The sequence below is a fragment of the Tamandua tetradactyla genome, chromosome 8, assembly GCF_023851605.1.
Source record: "Tamandua tetradactyla isolate mTamTet1 chromosome 8, mTamTet1.pri, whole genome shotgun sequence".
Classification (NCBI taxonomy): Eukaryota; Metazoa; Chordata; class Mammalia; order Pilosa; family Myrmecophagidae; genus Tamandua; species Tamandua tetradactyla.
Window position 1 is genome coordinate 55,859,115 of NC_135334.1, and position 22,822 is coordinate 55,881,936.

Consider the following 22,822-nt stretch of genomic DNA (forward strand, 5'->3'; position numbering starts at 1 on the left):
TTCCCCAGATGCGCCAGTGAACTTCGCAAGTACTGTTTTATTTTCCGTCCAAAATACTTTGGAATATGTCAGGATTTTACATTAGCCTGTACAGAATAACAAGATCTCATTCCCTATCTAGGTTCCATGCAATTGTGTTGTTTAAATAAAATGAGCAGATGAGTTAAATTAGGTAAATTTTGGACCAAATAGACATCTCTTCATTTGATCTCAAACTTTGTATCATCTTTTACTCTGTATTTGTATTTACTTCAGTGCTAATCAGGTCCATTTCATTCATATCTTAATTGAAGTCTGATCTCCTTTTCAGCTCTTTAACAATTACTTTATGGAGTAATGCTCACTTGCAGAACTGCAGAACTCTGACTCTGAGTCTCAGGTGTCACACAGACACCCAGAGTTCGAGGAAACTACTAGTGGCTGATACACAAGTAGCATTGCATCTCACAATTTAGATACTCAGGAATATATGTGACTACTGAAAGAGCTTACACTCTAGGAACCTTTACAATGAGCTTTATAGAACATCCTGTTCTCCTTAATCATCGATTGCCCAAACTCTGCCCACTTTCTACCCCCTGATAACTTATGCTCTCAAAATCAATTCTCAACATCTGTTCATTATAGTTAGTTTATGTTAGTAAGACCATACAATAATTTATCCTTTCATTTCTGGCTTATTTCCTCAACATAATGTCCTCAAGGGCCTTCCACCTAGTTGCATGCCTCATCACTTCATTCCTTCCTGCAGCTGTTCAATATTCCCTTGTATATATACACCACAGCTTGCCCTTCCATTCATCAGTCAATGTACCCTCAGGCATTCTCCATCCGTTGCAAATCCTGAACAATGCCACCAGAAACACCAGTGTGCAAATGTCCATTCCTGTCCCAGCTTTCTGTTTTTCCAAGTATATGCCTAATAACGGGGTTGCAGGACCAAATGGAAACCCTCTAATAGCCTTCTGTGCTGCCACCACACTGCCCTGCAGAGAGGTTACACCATTCTCCTTCCCCACCAAGAGTAAGTAGGTACCCCTCTCTCTCCACATCTTCTTCAACATTGTGTCTTTCTGTTTATATTTTAAACAGTTCTTTTCACACACCATGCAATCCATTCTAAGTGTACTGTATTCATCTCTACAATCTATATGGGAACATTTCCATTTCTTTTGTAAAGAAAGAAGAGATTTTTTAAAAATGAAAGAAGAAGAAATTAAAATAAAGAAAAGGAGAAACAATGACAACAAGAATCCCATACTCCTCCCTTATATCCTCCTCTTACTGACATTTAGCTTTGGAATTTTGGTTTTGTTACAATTAATGAAAGAATATCACAATGTTACTGTTAGCTATAGACTGTAGTTTGCATTAATTGTATTTTTTCCATATACCATCCCAAATTTTCCCTGCAGTGGTAGCATTCATGTGTTCTACTTCATGTAAAAACCTTCTTTCATTTGTACGTTTAATCACCATCATTGTCCAATCTAGGTTTTGCTAAGTTACACAGTCCCAGTTTTTATCCATTATCTTTCCTTCTGGTGTCCTACAAGCCCTGAGCCCTCCACTTTCAACCATACTTACACTCATCTTTGTTCACTATGCATCATGTTGTGCTCCCATCACACAGTATTGTACTATCCACTGCTGAATTTTTGCAGTCAATCCTGTTGAACATTCTGCCCTCCCTCAGTGTTAAATGCCCAGTGCCCACACTCTTTCTATCTCCTGATAACCTGTGTTCTCATATTTAATTCTCAGAGTTTGCTCATTATAGTTACTACATATTAGTGAGACCACACAGTATTTTTCCTTTTGTTTCTGGCTTATTTCTCTCAACATAATGCCCTCAGGGTTCATCGAAGTTGTTGCATGTGTCATGAATTTATTCCATGTTACAGTTGCATAATATTCTATCGTGTGTGTGTGTGTGTGTGTGTGTGTGTGTGCACGTGCACGTGTGCACACCATGGTTTGCTAAACCACTCATCCGTTGATGTGTATTTGGGCTGTTTCCATCTCTTGGCAATTATGACTAATCCCACTATAAACACAGGTTTACAAATGTCCGTCTGAGTCCCAGCCTTCAATTCCTCTGAATGTGTACTTAGTAATGGCATTGCTGGATTATACAGCAGTTCCATACTTAGCTTCCTGATAAACCACTGAACTGCCTTTCAGAGCAGCTGCACCATTCTACATTCCGATAAACAGTGAATTAGTGTATCTATTTCTCCACATCCTTTCTAGCACTTGTAGTTTTCTGTTTTTTTCCTTATAATGGCCAATCTGTTAGGTGTGAGATATCTCGTGAGTTTTGATTTGCATTCCTCTAATAGCTGGTGAAGTTGAGCATCTTTTCATATGCTTTTAAGTAATTTGTAGTTCCTCTTTGGAAAAATATCTATCCGTGTCTTTTGCCCATTTTTAAATTGGATTGTTAGTCTTTTCGTTGTTGATTTTTAGGATCTCTTTATATATTCTGGGCATTAAATCCTTAATATGTGTTTTCCAGATATTGTCTCTTATTGCATAGACTCATTTCTACTTTCCTAAAAAAGTCCTTTGATACACAAAAGTATTCAATTTTGAGGAGTATTCAATTCATTTATCTATTTCTTCTTTCATTACTTGTGCTTTGGATATAAGTTCTAGGAAACCACCTCCTACCCGAGATCTTTAAGATGTTTCCCTACATCTTCTACTAAAAGTTATATGTCTTACTCTAATGTTTATGTCTTTGATCCATTTTGAGTGAATTTTTGTATAAGGTATGAGCTGGGGGAACTCTTTTATTCTTTTGGATAAGGATATTCAATTCTCCAAGCACCGTTTATTGAAGAGAATGTTCTGTCCCAGTTGAGTTGACCAGACCACCTTATCAAAAATTAATTGTCTGAAGATAAGTAGGTCCATTTCTCAACACTCAATTCAATTCCATTGGCAGTATATCTGTCTTTATGCTAATGCCATGCTGTTTTGACCACTGTAGCTTTGTAATATGCCTTAAAGTCAGTATAGTGTGAAACCTCCCACTTCATTTTTCTTCCTCAAGATATTTTTAGCTAGGCAGGGTACCCTGCCCGTCTGAGTAAATTTGATTATTGTTTTTTCTATTTCTACAAAGTAATTTCTTGGAATTTTAATTGGTAGGTATTGTATTGAATCTGTAAACCAATTTGGATAGAATTGACATCTTAACTATATTTAGTCTTCCAATTCAAGAACATGGTATGTCCTTCTATTTCTTTAGGTCTTCCTTGATTTCTTTTAGCAATGTTTTATAGTTTTCTGTGTATTGGTCTTCAGGGGACTTGATTAAATTTATTCCTAAATATTTTATTCTTTTGGTTGCTGTGGTACATGGACTTTTTTTGTTGATTTCCTCTTCAGATTGCATATTACTAGTATTTAAAAACACTACTGATTTTGATACTGTGTTGATCTTGTATCCTCTCACTTTGCCATACTCATTTATTAGCTGTAATAATTGTGCGGTAGATTTTGGGCTTTTCTACAGGATCAGGTCATCTGCAAATAGTGAAAGTTGTACTTCTTCCTTTCCAATTTTGATGCCTTTTATTCTTTTTCTTATGTAATTACTCTAGCTAGAACTTCCAGCACAATGTTGGTTGACAGTGGTGACAATGGGCATCCTTTATTTGTTCCTGATCTTAGAGGGAAAGCTTTCAGTCTTTCCCCATTGAGGTTGATGTTAGCTGTGGATTTTTCATATACGCCCTTTATCATGTTGAGGAAGTTCCCTTATTTTCATCAAGAAATGATGTTGAATTTTGTCAGGTACCTTTTCTGCATCGTGTGGTTTTTCCCCTTTATTTATTGATGTGGTGTGTTACATTAATTGATTTTCTTGTGTGTTGAACTAGCTTTGCATACCTGGAATAAATTACACTTGGTTATGGTGTATAATTCTTTTAATGTGCTGCTGGATTCAATTTGCAAGCATTTTGTGGAGGATTTTTGCATCTTATCTTAATTAAAGAAATAGGTCTGTAATTTTTTTTTCTTGCAGTGTGTCTAGCATTGGAGTTAGGGTAATATTGACTTCATAAAATGAGTTAGGTAACTTTCCCTTGTCTTCAGTTGTTTTGAATAGGTTGAGGAGGATTGGTATTTATTCTTCCTGGAATGCTTGGTAGAATTTACATGTAAAGCCATCTGGTCCTGCACTTTTCTTTTTTTGGAGTTTTTTGATGACTGATAGAAGTTTTTAAATTGTGATTGGTTTGTTGAGGTCTTCTATTTCTTCTTGAGTTAATGTTGATTCATGCTTTTCCAGGAGTTGTCCAATTTGTCGAAGTTATTTAGTTTGTTAGTATATAGTTGCTCATAGTATCCTCTCGATATATCTTTTATTTGTGCAGGGTCAGTAGTTATGTCCCCCCTCCTATTTCTGATTTTACTTATTTGTGTCCTCTTTTTTTCCATCAGCCTAGTGTAAGAGCACATTAATTTTACTGATTTTCTCGAAGAACCAACTTCTGGTTTTGTTGATTCTATTGTTTTCATGTTCTCAAATTCATTTATTTCCATGCTTATATCTGTTATTTCTTTCCTTCTGTTTGCCTTGGGGTTACTTTGCTTTTCCTTTTCCAGTTCTTCCAGGTCAGGGTCAATTTCTCCATTTTGGTCTTCTTTTCTAATACAGACATTGAGGGCCATACATTTCCCTCTAAGCTCTGCCTTTACTGCATCCCATAAGTTTTGATATGTTGTATTTTCATTTTCATTTGCCTTGAGATATTTACTGTTTTCTCTTATAATTTCTTGCATGGTCCACTGGTTTTTTAAGAGTGTGCTCTTTATCCTCCATATATTTGTAAATTTTCCAGTCTGCCATTTGTTAGTGATTTCTAACTTCATTCCATTATGATCCAAGAAAGTGTTTCATATAATTTCAGTCTTTTTTACATTTTTTGAGACCTGCTTTGTGATCCAACATGTGGCCTGTCCTGCAGAATGATCCATGAGCACTTGAGAAAAATGTTTATCCTGCTGTTGTGGTGTCCAATGTTCAGTAAATATCTGTTAAGTCTAGTTCATTTATCATATTATTCAACATCTCTGTTTCCTCATTGATCCTCTGCCTGGATATTCTATCCATTGATGAGAGCGGTGTATTCAAGTCCCCAACTATTATTGTAGAGGTGTCTACTCCCTTCATTGTCAGTGTTTGTCTCATGTATTTTGTGGCACTCTGGTTTATTGCATGAATATTTATGATAGTTATGCTTTCCTTGATGAATTGCCCCTTTTATTAATACATAGTGTCCCTCTTTGTCTTTTTTAATTGTTTTACATTTGAAGTCTAATTTGTCTGATATTGGTATAGCTATCTGCATGCTTTTCTAGTTGTTGCTTGCATGAAATATCTTTTTCCAACCTTCACTTTCAACCTATTATTGTCCTTGGATCTAAAGGGAGTCTTTTGTAGACACCATATATATGGGTCCTGTTTTTTAATCCATTTTGCCAGTATGTGTCTTTCAGTTCAGTAGTTATTCCATTAACATTTATTGTTATTACTGTAAAGGCAGTACTTTCTTCCACCATTTTATCTTTTGGATTTTATATGTCATGTCTTATTTTTTTCTCTCTTTTAACCATTACTGATAATCTTCATTTCTACACTATTCTCCAGATCTCTCTCTCTCCTTCTTTTCCTCTCTACCTGTAATGTTTCCTTTTTTATTTCTTGTAGAGCAGGTCTCTTATTCATGAACTCTCTCAGGGTGTATTTATCTGTAAGTATTTTAAATGCTCCCTCATTTTTGAAGGCTACAGAATTCTTGGTAGCATCTTATTCTTTTAGTATCTTAAATATATGATACTACTGTCTTCTTGCTTCCATGGTTTCTGCCGAGATATCCACATTTAGTCTTATTGAGCTTCCACTGCATGTGATGGATCACTTTTCTCTTGCTGCTTTCTGAATTCACTCTGTCTTTGACATTTAACAATCTGATTACTAAGTGTCTTTGAGTGGGTCTGTTTGGATCTATTTTGTCTGTGGTGCATTAAGTTCCTTGGATCTGTAATTTTATGTCTTTCATAAAAATTGGGAAATTTTCCATGATTATTTCCTCCATTATTTGTTTTGCCCCCTGTCATGGTTAGGGACAGGTGTCAACTTGGCCAAGTTGTGGTACCTGTTCATATGATTGGGCAAGCGCTGGCCTGTCTGTTGCAATGAGGACATTTCATAGGATTAGGTCATGATCACGTCAGCTACATCCACAGCTGATTCCATTTGTAATCAGCCAAAGGGGAGTGTCTCCTGCAATTAGTGATGCTAAATCCAATCATGGGAAGCCTTTTAAGGAGGACTCAGAGGAGACAGGTTCCATTCCTGCTTTGGCTGGTGAGCCTCTCCTGTGGAGTTCGTCCAGGCCATCCATTGGAGTCGTCGGCTTCGCAGCCTGCCCTGTGGATTTTGGACTCTGCGTTCCTACGGTCACGTGAGACACTTTCATAAATTTTATATTTGCAAGTGTTCCCTGTTGGTTCTGTTTCTCTAGAGAACCCTAACTAATACACCCCCTTTCCCTTCTCTTCTCCTTCAGAGACATTCATAACATGTGTACCTGTGCACTTCATGTTGTTATTCCATTCATTGAGAACCTGCTCATATTTTTCCATTCTTATACTTATCTGTTTTGTATGTACAACTTCAGATATCTTGTCTTCTAGTTCACTAATCCTTTCTTTTACCTCTTTAGATCTGCTGTTGTATATCTCCATTTTTTTTCATCTCTTCCATTGTGTCTTTCATTCCCATAAGTTCTGCCATTTGTTTTTGCAAGCTTTTCCAGTTCTTCCGTATGGTCATCCATTTCCTTCTTTATGTCCTTCTGCTGTTTTGGCACATTTTCCTTCACCTCGTTGAATTGATTTAGAGATTTGTTTGAACATCTTTAATTAGTCATTTCAAGTCCTGTATCTCATTTGAATTGTTAATTTGTACTTTTGACTGGGCCAAATCATGATTTTTTTACTGGTGTCTAGACAGATGATTTTCTTGATCATTTTATTCTGGGGGTAATTTTCTGTCTTTTGCATAAGGTTTTCTTGTTGCTTGGCTTTGTTCTGTATCTGTTCTTTGACCTTCAGTTCAAGTTACTCAAGACCATTAACATAGCTTCTATTTAACTGATCAGAATTGTTCAGCTCTTGTTTTTCTGATTCTCCCCTGGCCTATGGGGGTGTTTTTTGAGATTGCCCTTTTCTGTGTGTTTGCAGTTGTTTCACCACCTGGAAAAGCTCTCTCTTCCCATTTCCTCCTCAGGGACTGGTGATCTGCCATTTGTTTTGTTTGGTGGCCTCTATAGGTTTTAACACTCCTTTTGTTACTTCTAGCACCTTTTATCTGGAGGTCTGGCTCTGAGAGGAGTGTCTCCCTAGATAGGATAGACTGCAATCAGATTTTTCCAGACAAGACAGGTCCAGGATTCATGAAGAGGGTATAATCAGCATCAAGATTATCTGGAATGAGACCCAGCATATTGTTAGTCTTTTCTGTGAAATCTCTTAATTCAGTGCTCTTCCCGTCCTGCCCAGCAGATAACACTTGTCAAACTGTTGCTCCCCACTGGTGTAAAGTGATACTGTGCCTTAAATCACAGCAGACCCAGTCCCTGCCAGGCACGTGGTTGAGACAGAGGCTGAAGCTGAAGATGGGCTTAAACTGTTTCTGTTTTCTATCTCCTTGGGTATAAATTTCCTAAATAACACATCACCTGTGCTGGGCCTTCTTCCCCCTCTTTATTATTATTATTATTTTTTTTTAGGTGGGGGAGCTGTTCTTTAGATCCAGTTCCCTACAGGCTGAGAAAGTTACATGTTTTTCAAACAGCTCCCATTCCACTCCTGCCCACCATATAGTTGAGACAGGCTAGTCTACTTTTTTAGATTGAAACTGTTGCTGATCCCTGGGGTATAAATTCTCTGAATGAGAGCTGCCACTTGAGTTGGGCCCTGCCTCTCCCTTTTTCTTGGGGAAGCTAAGCCCTTTAGGGGACTTTCCTTCTTCTGATTTATTTTGTCTCTTAGGTATTCCTTAATTTCACCTTTGCCTGGGGCAGTGCTGAAAACTGAGAATGCCTACTGCATTCATGAATGGGCTGTTAAAAAGTAAATACACATGCAAAGAAGAAAATCCTTTTCAGAATTGATCACCAGCCACCCAGGTTTGCCAGTTAAGAGCCATAGTTGGTTCCCAGCTCTATTGCCCCTTTTCTTGGGACACAGCCCTCTTCCAGTATTCTGAACTCAGCCTACTCTAAAAGCCTTAGTTTTTTTGTTTGTTTGTTTGTTTTTTTATATGGGCAGGCACCAGAAATCGAACCTGGGGATTCTGGCATGGCAGGCGAGCATTTTTGCCTGCTGAGCCACCGTGGCCCACCCAAAGCCTCTGTTTTTGTCATCAGCACTGCCTCCTCACTGCTGGGGGAGACCTCTGGGTTTCTTTTGAATGTGCCTTTTAGTTTTATCTGTGCTCAGAGCTTGTATTTAGCAGTCCAAATTTGTTAAATCTACAGTTTGATCTTGGTTGAGCACTCCTTTCCTTGTTCCTAGCAGAGAGGGCTTCTGTTTCCCACCTGGGAGAAACCTGAGTTAGCCTGCCATGCCAGTGGGGGAGGAGCACCAGCCTCCACAGCATAGGAGAATTCCCTTACAGTATATGCTGTGAACTTGGTCTTTCTACTGATTCCAAGCTGGTATATGATGTGCGTCTGCTCATGGAAATCCCCAAGCAGTTGTTCCAGACAGTTCGTGGCTGTTTACTAGCTTCCCTGAAGGATGAACCAAATCCCACACCTTGCTATGCCACCATCTTACCTCACCTTATCCCTTCCATTCTGAGTTTAGTTTTTAAATTGCTTTGTTTGACTTAGCCCTTGAGCAACATATTTCCTACTAACCCCTCATTTTTCACCTGACTACTTAAAAATATACAATGTACTATTGTATTCTATTTTATATTTCAAATATTGTCTCACCTGGTTGAAAAAGTTGCTAACTGGAGTGCTCAAAACTTCACCTCCCTGGTAAAATGAACATTTGGGACTAAATTGCCTTCATGTCACTTTCAGCTCTTTATAATCTGTTGTCCCATAATGAGGAACATCATTTTGAATCCCTTTGGATCTGTTACAAATAATTGGGTTTAAGACCTACAGTGGCATCTTATAATTATTATAAGGCATATATCAGCATGTGATGTTTTGTGAGATGTTATGATAAAGAAAATTAAGTAAGGCTAGTTACAGCTTTTTAAATACCTGCAGTCAATGAAATAGCGATTCTCCTCAGTGGAATTATTTCAATTTATAATTAAAAATTTACTCTTGTGCATAAAGAAGCAAACAATTGTCACTTTTTTATGTTTTTGCAGTCATGTGATTAGAAATATGATCATCACAGTTTTCAACAAATGCTAGAGAAATTTTATATAAAATTATCAACAAGATTGCATATTTTTATTGTTTGTGGTGCTCTCAGGTTATTAGACTATAGAAAGCATTCTCTTTACAAACCATCTGAAATAAAAAAAGACAAATGTTCACAAAATGCCTAAAATGTTACTCAGGCCAGGTATGATTGAATATTAAGGGAAGTCTTGAATAATGAGTCATCCTTAAAACAAATCACACCTTCTTTTTAAATAGCGGTGATACGGTGAGTTTTATAATTTCTAGGACCTAGCACATAGGTATGATAGATATTTGAATTAAGTGAATGATTACCTTATATTTTTGCTTTATAAACATGTCTTTTTATGTTCAGATTTATTTATATCTGTGTCCAAGCATTTGACGTCAGGTAAACCAGAACTTCTCAAGCTTTAATGTTATTGTCAATCACTTAGGGATCTTGTTGAAATGCAGATTCTAATTTAGGTGGTCTGGGCTGGATGCTTAGAATCTCATTTCTAACAAAAACCAAATTCTGAGTGAAAAGGATATAAACCAAATATACATACAGAATACATTTTTGTGTATGTGTTGTGTCGTCATGCATGTTATTTCCATATACATTGTGTACAGTTTCTGCTATCCTCCTTTTTTTTCCTTTTTACAAAGTTTATATGAGTACATTTTAAAAATTTTATTGGAAACAAAAAAAGGTGGCACTATCACGCGACCACTCACAAATAATCATAGTTCATTATATCCCTTATAGTGCAAATATACATACTTTTACAAAATGCGATAATTCTGTGTAAGCTTCTGATTTCTTGGGTTTTTAAATTTAATATAATGGGAATACTTTCATATCAATAAGTGGTCTTCATGAAGTAGAGTATATACTAAATAAATACCATTGCTAATTTAATCAACCCCTTATTTTTGCCATTCATTTAGGTTCAATAAGTGGTCTTCATGAAATAGAGTATATCTAAATAAACACCATTGTTAATTCAATTAACCCCTTATTTTTGTCATTTATTTAGGTTTAGAATCTATCACTAGTATAAAGGTGCTTCACTGAATATCCTTATACATATAGCCTGGTGAAATTGAACTTATATTTTCATAGGAGATATTCCAGTTCAGTGGAATTGCTGGGCTTGGAATGTACTGATTTTAAGGATTTTGATACATATTGCCAAATTTGCCTTCCTAAAAGATGATACCACTTTCCACTTAAGCACAAGCTATAAGAGTGACTTTGTAATGTGGGCAGTTTACCTCAGTAGAAAGTATAACTGTGACTATCTTACTTTTTTTGGCAGGTATTCTGATAGGCTCTACAAATATAACCACAACTTTGTGAAAGCTCTTAATACCATTCAGAAGTCTTGGACGGCAACCACATATATGGAATATGAGACGCTTAACCTGAGAGAGGTGAATAGGAGAGCTGGTGGCCAGAGCCAGAGGATCTCAAGGTAGTAAAGCTCTTGTCTTCATCACTAATACAAACACCATCCTCCCTGGGTTTCCTGCCATTTTATCGTTCATCCCAATTCAAATTTTTTATGCTCTCTTGGTGTCTACTTGCTCCCTTTTCTACTCATACGTATTTTATTGCTTCCCAAGGTGTATTTATGCTTTTTTTTTCTTTCACAGTGTCTGTCACTTCCATTACTGCTTTTACATTTTCTACACTGTGGTTTAGGGTCTTGTCTTCTCTCTCCTGGAGTATGGCTCAGACTCCTGCCTCCTATTTTTTTAGTTTCTTTCCTTCCCATGACTTCTATCCATTCTATACTCTACTAACAGTGCCATCTTCCTATACACAGCCGTGATTGTATTACCACCTATTGTCTGCAGAATAAAGTATTTAACTTGGTATCCAAACCCTTATAAATTTTGCCATTAATATATTTATGACATTGACCTGAACTTGCTTTCAAACAATATAACACACAATTACCTTAAGTTTTTCTTTCATTTTGCCTTCATTCATGCTATTCCATTTGCCTCTAATACCTTTCACGTAGCTTACAATAACTATTAAATTTACTACCTGTAAAAATCTCAATCTTCTCTCTGTTATTAGGCCCAGCAAAAAATGTTCCTTTTAATATACCTCTAATACCCTCAAACAAGTGTCATTTCCCATCTTTTCTAGTCCTATGAAAGGCTCTGATTAAGCATCTCAGTAAAAATTGGGGCATCTTGGGATTCCTTAAAGTGAGGCTGTCGGGGTGTGTGTGTCTGAGAAAAAGGGGAACAGGAGACCTATTCAACAACAGATGCCCAAAGGGGAATCCGCAGGAGTGAGCGCTCTGTGTGTTGTTAACATTTGAGTCTAGGAATACTCATAGCTTCTGCCTGAGAGATTTGAGCCTCAGTCATAAACGTTTAAAATAAGGAGGTAAGGTTGAGTGAGGTGGGAGATATTGAGGTAGACACTATGATTTGGCTGTCTGGTTTTCAGTAGTATTTGTACATAAATTGGTTCTGTTTTAAGAATTCCAATGATGTAATAGAAACTCTAAGTTTCTTAGCTGAGATTTAGGGGGTCTGTGAAACTGCTGAAATTATAGTAAAAATTTATAGTTTATAGGCATTTCTCCAAGCCTAGAGCTTTTATCAGATTCTGGGACAAAAGGATTAAGAGCCACTATTTTATAGTCTACTTATAATGCTTATAATTCTGAGTCCTCCATTCCCCTTACTCTAATTTTCTTCATTTCACCATATTAAGCCTCTGTTATTCTTTCATTGGTTTTGGTGTGTGTGGGGGGAGGGGATGCAATAATGGGTAAACACTTTGAATTATAAGATGGTGGGAAGAAGGACGTTAACATTTAAGTGCATATTTTATGCCAGATAACTGCTTAAATGTATGTATCAGCATCCTATTTAATAATCTTACTAATAAGCCTGACATAGATGACGATGATGGTAGTTTTTATAATAGTTACTGTTTATTAAAAACATTAGAGTCAAGCACTGTTCTAAGTACTTTATAACCACTATTACATTGAATTTTCATAACATTCTTTTAAGGTATGTTTTATTATCTCCATTAAAAAGGAGTAAGGTGGTGCAATGGTGGCACAGAATTCTTGCCTGCTGTGCTGGAGACCTGGGTTCGATTCCCAGAGCTGCCCATTCCAAAAAAAAAAAAAAAGAATAGACTGAATTTTTGTAATGTTAAGCTCTTTGCTGAATTAATGTCACACAGCTCAAAAATGGTGAGGTATTTGTAACTATGTCTCTGTGATTCTGAGAAGCGCCCTAAAATGATATCGTGTTGCCAAACTAAAATTTCTTTTTTATCCTTCAGTATATGTATATATATATTTTATGCTGTATGGCAGGGTCACATTTCATTCTTTTTTCATGTGAGTATCCCATTATTACAGCACCATTTGTTGAATTTTTTTGTTTGTTTGTTTTTGTTGGTTTCTTTGTTTGTTTTTGAAGTGCATGGGCTGGGAATTGAATCCCAGGCTCCCACATAGCAGGTGAGAATTCTACTGCTGAACTACCCTCGCACCCCCTAGTATATTTTTAAGTACCTACAAGACAATCAGCTAATAGATATGATTGATTGAATATTTTGACCTTATATGGAATCACAGAAGCTTTATTTCCTACCAACATTTATTTGTACCCTAGTTTTATGCCTAAAGCTCAACAGAAATATCCAAGATTTTGTTTTGTTTTTGTGTTTCAATATTCCCCACCCTATATATGAAATTATACATGGTCCATAGTGTTGTATGTGGCTTGGTTATTCCATGGCAGGATCCAAGGCCTCATATATTTTAAAAGAGTATTTGTATTACTGTAGCATATGTTTTTGTTCTAGTAATGTCTTTATTTTTCATGTCTTAATGTCATCTTCTCTATGGTCAAGGGCTACCTTATATTTGTATCACATATGTTCTTCCATAGAGAAATATTTTAGTGAAAAATTAATTGGTTGTTTTGCATGGCGATCCTGTCTCTTCTTCACAATTGTCAAGGCTAGGATTCCTATTCCAGAGTGAGTCATTTTTTCCCCATTGCTCCATCTCATTTCCAGTTAGTCCTGGCATTAATCTGTATCATCTCAGAGATGAATCCATTACCACAGTGTAGCAGTAATGATTTAACAAGAGTTGAGGGAGCAAAGAGAGAGAAAGTGAGTTTTGGAGAGCTCATGGGTGTAAGAGCTGATGTGTGAGAAGTTCTTAAAAGTAGAGGTTATGGAAAAAATATACAGAGAAAGCAATAGACATTTTAGGTTAAAGGAGCAACAGCAGAAAGATGAAACACAGGGCATGTGGCTTACTAGGGGAAACTCCGAGAAGTGTACTGAGTCTAGAACTAGAATATTGTAATTTTTTAAATTTGTTTAATCTTTAACAGATAAATTTGTATAACAGAATTTAAAAATGTTTTCTAGAGAATGTCTACCTATTCATAGGCCCAGCTATCTCTCCTTCATGTAGCTTATTTTCCAACCATATCATAAAAGGTATAGTTCTATAATGATAAAAGAGTTTTATCTACTGTATATGAAATACTAGCTTAGCAGTAGTAAAGTTTTATCTACTATATATGAAATACTAGTTTAGCAGTAGTAAAGTTTTATCTACTGTATATGAAATACTAGTTTAGCAGTAGTAAAGTTTTATCTACTGTATATGAAATACTAGTTTAGCAGTAGTAAAGTTTTATCTACTATATATGAAATACTAGTTTAGCAGTAGTAAAGTTTTATCTACTGTATATGAAATACTAGCTTAGCAGTAGTAAAGTTTTATCTACTTGTTGATTTTTAAACCTTTACATTCTGTGCTTACTGCACTTTTTTTTTTTACAATGATCCCACCATCATCAGCACCCCTCCTCAGTTATTTTGAGTTTTCTCCATATTCTCTGTACCATTTGTATGTCATCTTCAATTTCTTGTATCTCCTGTCTTGGTCAAAATCTGCAAAAATGAGTAAATGAGTATAGCTTTTCAAGCATATTAAAGATAGCAGCATGGTAACATACAAAAGCAGCATCATTTCTCAGGGAAAGAGGACTAGATCCTAAAACAGAAATTGGTAATGGAGACCATACGTTCAGAAACATAGAAACACTCAGTGGTGAAGTGCTTTGGGGTCTGATTCTAGAACTTAGCCAGGTGGTGGAATTAGAGGTTAGTAAATTATCTTTAGAGGAAAGACTATATGTTAATGTCAAATACCTATTTCCATCCTAGGCCAAAACCAATACCACTGACTGCTGAAATACAACAAAAGGTTTTACGTTTACCAACATCTTGGGACTGGAGAAATGTCCATGGTAACAACTTTGTTAGTCCTGTTCGAAACCAAGGTAAAAAAAAAAAAAGAGTCTGCTTGTTCATTAATTCGTTCTGAAATATTTTTTTGCTATGTACCAGGTTCCAACAGTAGATGTTAGGGATACAGTGCTAAAATGGGTTTGATCCACTTTACTTTAAAAATTGGAAAATATATGGCTTATAAATTCTCACTTCTTTTTTTTTATTCCTGAAAACTGGTAATAGATAATCTTTCCAACTGAACTTGGCATTTCCTTAGCATCCTTCTCCATATATGTTCCAGGCAGCCAACGTCAGCTAATCAGAGTAGACATGTATGACAGATTCATTTGCCTCCTACTAGGAAAGACTCATGAGGAAACAAAGAATGGCATCTAATGATTAGCTCTGTAGTAAATATAAGAGTTGTTTACCATTTTAAAGGTCCATCTAAGGAGATTTTAGCTAGCATTAACTTCCATGGCATGGGTTATAAAATCGATCTTCTTTCTGCAAGTGATAACAGGAATCCTTCTTTGCTTCCTGCCCATCCATCTCAATCATTTAGTTTAATTACTGCATACACTCAGAAAATAGATTCTTAATTTTATTTTGAAAAGTAGATTTTTTGTGTGTAAGGACCTTTCAATTCAGTTTATACCAGAATACAATATATAATGCAAAGTACTTACCTAGCTTTCTGGTTGGAGGCCTGAGGGCACAGCCCAAGTTTGTCAAAAGTACCATTATAATTGCATTTTACCAGTTATTTTCAGAAATTTGTTACAATATAAAGTGACTTGATAATTCTTCCTGTAATTACTCTTGACAGCACATTATCCTGTTATCCTAAGTTTTAGCCAGCAATTAGTTAGCAAATCATTTGTGCAGTACTCAGGTTTATTACTGTTTAGCTCATTTTGAAGATAATTATCGTACACATGAGTGATTTGTTACTATAAAATGGGTATAGTAATTGCTGCCTGGAAACATTCTGATTAGTTTCTCCTGAGAAGATTATAAATTAATAACCCCCAAAGATAAAATTGTTCTTCCCTTTTTCTAAAATTCAGTGATAACTAGTTACTGTATTTCTCAGTACTCACTACCTACCTACCTTTAAAGCACCATTCTTATTGAACTCTTGCAGAGTTCTAAATGTGCAGAGCTTTGAGCAGAACCTGTAGCTACTGGTTGATTTTCTGGTAGTCTGAGTAAAAGCTATCATCTCCAATATTCCATATTCTTTGAGTACTATAATTATGATTTGTACAGATATAGGCAATGCAGAAACAGAACTTTGATGAATTGTTTCCTTTTAAATTGACCCCTCATGTAGTAGCTTGTCAGGTACTTAAGAAAAATAATATACTTGAAGTTCCTCTTTTGACTTTTTTTGGTTTTCTGTACTTAAGGTTGGGAGAAAACTAGTTATTTTCTCTTCTTGCTAACTGGGCTATTTGGAAATTTCCGCTAACTAAGAATTCCACTGGTCTGTATGACTCAATATTAAGAATTAACATCAGTTAAGTAGATTTTCTCTTTGCAGAGAACAAATCAAGATTAAAGAAAAAAGGAACGTAAGGAGGGACAAATGAGGCACCAGATTTATAACTAAGTTTGCTTGACGTGTGAGAGGAAAAAGAAGCTAGGAAATTGGATAAGAAGGCCTTTTTTTGTTTTTTCCACAGTAATTCTGCCTTTATTTATTATTGCATCTTCACATAAGAATGGAAGAGTGTCTTATTGGTCACATTAATTAGGAAATACAGAGCATTTTCCTGGTGTTTAATTCTATTCCATTTAAGGCTTGATTCTAAATAATATTCATACTATTAGAACTGTAATGCAGGGGTCTTAAACTGTTCCACCCAACTCATTTTATACACGGGGGAAAAAGAAATGCCCAAAAGGTCAAATGACTTGCCCAGGGTTATATAGCAAATGAGTGGCAAGGCAGGAAATAAAGAATCCTGACTTCTTATTCCTGGTGCATTGTGCTCTCCACTGTTGGAAGGTGCAGCTAAAGATAGCTAAGCCTTATGAAAACCTCCTTATCTATTTGAGATGTGGGAATTATATTGCAGGGCTCCAGCTGGTCTAGATCCACTTATTAGTATCTCAGTACAGTCTGCTTAGGGATAATGGTTCTTTTAGAATATGGACTCTGGCTTTGCCTTTTGAAAAGAGGCATTAATTACCTTAAAGCTGACACATTCTTCTGGGAAAGTCAGAGGCTGGGGAAGGTTATATTCTTTCCTTATTCCTCTGATTTCTCTGTTAACAGAGCACATTTTCAGCCCTTGGGTGTACTTGTGGTCTGCCCCTCCCACAGTGTTGGATAGTTTTATGAGGGTTTTATGATTAATACTGAGAAACGTTATTTCTGTGGCTTCTGTGGGCCGAGAAGGGTGCATGGCCAAAATGGAGCAGTTTCCAGACTCTTGGGATGTGTTATTTATTGTATGACCTCAGTAACATGTGAAAGTAACATTCACTTTATGTCTTTACTATCACTCATACAGTTCTTTGACATTGTATCATTTGAAAGAGGGGTCCTAGGGATAGTATTTGGATGGTTTCTAAAACAAAAAATTGAAATTAATTTTGGTCTATCTAGTAACTACCTGACAGGGAAAGGAAAGTAGAAAGTTCTTTAAAGTTTAGACAGTCCTGTAAAATGCAGATTAGAAAGGACACTTTACCTGCATTAGAAGGTACTTAGGCACTTGCCCCAGCCACCAGCTGGCAGTGTGACTTGAAACGTATTGTCAGACCTTTCTGAGCCTCATTGTATGTATGCATTATCGAGTGAGTAGGCTACACATCAGATGAACTCCAAGGCCCATTCGGAGTGGCCCTCTTCTAGTCTTCATAGTTTAAGTGATTGCTCAGAAGCAAAAAAAGGGTAAGCCTGAGATTTTTAGAAGGAGAATTTTAAGCAACATCAGAAATTGTAGCAGTTTTTGTAGTGAGTTTAGATACTCACTAAAGGGAAGTGAGACCCTGTTAGACAATACCCTGTGGTATTGTTGAACTAGTTAGAGGAGGTTCATTTAGCATCTAGGGCTTCCATCTTTTATATGACTGAGAAGCAAGTAGAGGCTGATTGTTTGAATTGGTCACTCTGTTTCTTGGATGTCAATATGCATCCACTTACTCATTTCTTGGCTAGTTCTCTCTTAGCAATGCATTGAGTCCCTTCATTGTGTCAGGTATCAAGATGTTAAAAGCAGATTTCCTTTGAACATTCAAGGGGATTCACAATTTAGTTTAGAGGAAACTATGTAAGTAATTCCAATGGAGTTTAGAGTATTAGGGGATGTGCATGGAGTGTCCTGACTTTCCTTGGTACTCAGAGAAGGACACGAATCAACATTTACCCGAGCAAGAGAAAACAGTGGTCCTTGGAATATTTTGAATGCCTAGTGTTCTTTTGAGTACTTTTCTCTCCAAGGAAGGTAGATACTAAAATGGTAGTTCAGAGTTACTAAAGAGAGCAAAGGCAGTCATCTCTTTACATAAAGTGAGCCCTTTGAATTGTATAACTGTTCATAAATCTTTTTTTACATACATAAAAGAGTGCTCACCAAGCCATTTGTTAAATATTATATTGGTAAAGTGAATAACATATCAGTTGGGTGTAACTGGATTTAATACCAGAATCTTGGACTTGGTATCAACGTTTCTCCATGTAGACATGAATTTATATCAGTGAGAAAGAGTCTGCATAATAGTAGAGATGTTAAAATTATGTTCATTTCTGTATAGAATTATAACTAAAGTTCCAGTTTTGTAACATGCATATGCTACATTTTTGTATTTGTGTTCATTTCTTTTACCCACACATACTTTGAAGAAAATATAGAAAAATATTTTTCATATAATTTACTTTTTAATATAATATTTTTCTTTTTTTTTTTGAAATGGCAACTCCATTCCTAGTAGATGCTTCCTAAGTAAATTTACTTTATCCTTGCCAGAGCATCTAGGTGTTAAATAAAGCTCTCTTCTCCGCTCTTCCTCAACTCCATCCAGCTACTTTTGTCTTCCTCTCTCCTCTTGAGAAAACCTTTCAAGGGCCTTTGCTGTACAGCTATCACCCTTCTCCCCTTAGTATCAACTATTTTCATTTCATTACCCCTCATCTGCCTCATGTCCTCACTTCCTCATTGTCCATCTTAAATTCCATATTCACCATTATAACCACTTATTTGCCTTTCTTGGACTTTTTTTTTTTTTTTTTTTTTTTTTTTTGTATTTTGCCTCCTTAATCCAGGTTAAATTCAACTCTACAACACATCCACACTTGAACCATTCTTTGGGTTCGTTCCCCTCAACATACTTTGGAAAATGTTGCTCTAGAGATATTTGAAAGTTCTTGGGTATCCCTCCGTTGTTTTCTTTCAACCTAATGGCTCAGAATGTGGCAGACATAAATAATTTGTTCATTATCAAGAATACTGTCAAATGCTTCTTAGAAAGTTAGGAATTTTTGTAAAGCTCTTAAAATATTCTTGAGAAAAACCCCATACGATAATGTTTGCCTTTTGAAGAAAAAGGATGCAGTCTTAAAGTTTGCCTGTAAGCTTAATAATGTTTGTTGATTTAAATCTTCTGTATTGTGCTGGTACTTATGAACAAAAAAGCAACGTTCTATAAATTATCATTGTGTCTCATCCACTCATATTTACCTATGCTTCTTTGTTAGTGCTTCAGAGGTCTCTTGAATTATTTATCTTTTCTCCTTTTTATTGTAAGCATCTTGTGGCAGCTGCTATTCATTCGCTTCTATGGCTATGCTGGAAGCAAGGATCCGTATACTAACCAACAATACTCAGACGCCAATCTTGAGTCCTCAGGAGGTTGTGTCTTGCAGCCAGTATGCCCAAGGTAGGCACTACATTTCAAGCATGATTCCATGAGCTTTACCTGTGTGTAATTGGCCTAAAGGCAAAAGGATGGTGTTGCGGGGAGAGCAGCACAGTGTCTATAGTTAAGAACCTGGGTACAGATTCTCGTCCCATTGCTTACTAGTTGATGGTTTATCATGAAATTCACTGCACCCCCTGGCAAATTTCAGTAGTTACTGCGTATTGAGTGAGCACTGACTCTTAGGAGCCTCATATATGTTACACAGCAATTCTCAGAACCCTGAGGAGATGTAGATAAATCCTTATTTGTAGAAAGAAAATATGTCTAAAAAGGTTCTATTAAGTTTTGAAGATCACATAGCTGCTAAGCACTGAAATTTCATTTCCAACCAAGGTTTCACTCTACTAAACTGCTTTTTCAGGTATGGAGAAAGCTTTCAGTGAGCCTTTCATTCTTTCTGAAATATTTTATTAAATGCAGACACTGTGATTGCTAGGCCCTGGGGACCTCTACTATCCTGAAGCTTACAGTTAAATTAGGGAAATAGATATTAAATAAATGACTACAGAAATATAATTATGGTGAGAAGAACAATAAAGAATAAGTTCAGCTTATGAATATGTGTGATATGGTCAGGTCTAGAAGAGGGGGATGGTGCATGGTTTCAACTTTTCTGCAGGGATTAGTCAGGGAACACCTTTTTGAGGAAGAATCCATGCTATCTGGCTATTTAATAATTACAATAATAGCTAACTTTATTGAATGCTTATTTGATGCTTTTCCATAGACTAACTGATTTGATCCTATGAAGGGGTACTGTTAGATTTTATATTTTGTAGAATGAGGAAATAGAGTTATGAGTTAATACAGCTTTAGATTTGGACCTACATAGTTGGACTTCATAGCCTGCCCACTTAACCACTATGCTATAGCTACCTCCCATATTAGGTGCTGAACAAGTATCTATTAAACAGATAGAGTATGGTTAGTATGGTTACCTAAAGGTTAAATAAGTAGATGAATAAAGTGTCAATTAAGCTCAAAACAACTACTACAGATAACTTAAAGAGTTAACTGGGTAGAGAAGGAAAAATAGTAATTTATGTAATTTCTCCTGTGTCCTTCCTTCTCAGGCTGTGATGGTGGCTTCCCATACCTCATTGCAGGAAAGTATGCCCAAGATTTTGGGCTGGTGGAAGAGGACTGCTTTCCCTACACAGGCACTGATACTCCATGCAAAATGAAGGAAGACTGCTTTCGTTACTATTCCTCTGAGTACCACTATGTAGGAGGTTTCTATGGCGGCTGCAATGAAGCCCTGATGAGGCTTGAGCTGGTCCATCATGGGCCCATGGCAGTTGCTTTTGAAGTCTATGATGACTTCCTCCACTACCGCAACGGTGTCTACCACCACACGGGTCTGAGGGACCCTTTCAACCCCTTTGAGCTGACTAATCACGCTGTCCTGCTGGTGGGCTACGGCACTGACTTGGCCTCTGGGCTGGATTACTGGACTGTCAAAAATAGTTGGGGCACCACCTGGGGTGAGGATGGCTATTTCAGGATCCGCAGAGGAACGGACGAGTGTGGAATTGAGAGCATAGCAATGGCAGCCACACCAATTCCTAAACTGTAGGATGTGTCTCCCAAAATTTCAACTCACCACCCTTGATCATGAAGAGGATTGATTTATTAATAGACTTGAGACGTTTAATGTTTATAGCAGCATTTTCATAAGATTACAAATAGATTCCTATGAAGATTTTTACCTTTAAAATTAAAACCCACCCATGACAAGGGCATATCTCCATCAACCACTGCCCTGCTATTTTCTAAGAATTCCTTTAAATGAGATTCTTACGGGTTGTGATGAGCTCTGAAGAAACAAATATTGCTAATCATTTGTAATTCCACCAGAAATCATATATTTTAAAAATTTTGATGTGAAAACTGAAGCTTATTTTTAAATTGTGTAAATCAAAAGAAAATATGGCAATGTTTATTAAAATTTTTAAAGACTTTTTGTAAATGTTCAGGTGATATGTATTTTAATTTATATGTGTGCTTAAGAAAAATTTTACCATTGAGTTTTTCAATTAGATTCACTTTTGTCACTTATATAAGTGCTCTTAAAGAAGAAAATGCCTTTGCAGCTATTTCAATTTTAAAAACAAGTATGGCAACTGGTACACTCAGAAAATGCCTAGTAACCCCTAAAATCATTCCTGGCTGTTTGATGAACTAGAGGCCTTACAGGAAGGGATTAGCATTTTGATAAAATCTGGATATTAATTAAGCTATTTTGATGGTGTGTTTCTGGCCTTTGGAAACATTGTCTAGCTTTTATTGAGTGAGCCATAGTAGTTTAGTTAGTGAAATATTAGGATTTTAAATTTGGACAAATCTTTTATAATCTCCAAGGATTATTTCACAGTGATGTGAAACCTCTATGCTGAATAAACAGCGTCTATTAGAAATGATATGGCAGTCAGATGAATTAGGCAATCAGAGGTCTAAAGCATGGCAACATGTTAAAACCACAAGCCTTTTGGAGATGTAGGTGACCATAGAGATCATCCAATCCAACTTCCTCTTTGTACAGATAAAGTAACTGGGGCTTAGAGAGAGGGAGTGACTTGTCCAGAGTCACGCAGCTGGTAGGTGATAGAGTCATGATTAGAGCCTATGTCTTCTAAATTCAGTTATTTGAACCCCAGAACTTCCTACCAGAGTGTTCAAAATTTCCAAGGATATTAGCTGGATACTTGGAAATTTCACCTGGCATTTTAAGTCTCAGCGTTTTGTCTTAAACATCCTGTCCTTTATGCATTGTAGTTTACTATGATGACATTTTTGTTCTGCTTGAACTGAAGTTTCACTCCAAAAGTATGTGCCATGTTTAAGGTATGGCTTCTTGGGCCTCATGGCATATTGCCTTACAGCTTTTACCTTTTCACCACATAGGGACACGGAAGCAGACACTCTTAATGGCAGGTCTTTATCATCTGAAAGGTCTCTAAGGAGGTTTATTTTCTTTGTTACTATTACTTATTGAATGTAATTTTAATTCTACTTTATGCCTTATCCTTGCTTCTGTGTGAGTGTGTAAACACACTTTTGAAGTAAAGCATGAATTTCATTTGCACAAAACATTTATAAAGATAGCACCTGCTTAGCAGACAAGATTTTATTTAATGTAAGTTTA

At 36.4% G+C, this 22,822-nt stretch overlaps 1 protein-coding gene across 1 annotated transcript in view; it reads left to right on the forward strand.

The window, feature by feature from the left end:
* CTSC (cathepsin C) overlaps positions 1-21,650 on the forward strand; it is a 41,409-nt gene extending 19,759 nt beyond the window's left edge. The window contains exons 4-7 of the mRNA XM_077113323.1: positions 10,760-10,915; positions 14,680-14,795; positions 19,504-19,635; positions 20,751-21,650. Of these exons, the coding sequence (XP_076969438.1) occupies positions 10,760-10,915; positions 14,680-14,795; positions 19,504-19,635; positions 20,751-21,253 (907 nt within the window). The 3' untranslated portion in view covers positions 21,254-21,650. The remainder of the gene's footprint in view (positions 1-10,759; positions 10,916-14,679; positions 14,796-19,503; positions 19,636-20,750) is intronic.
* Positions 21,651-22,822: the final 1,172 nt, after the last annotated feature.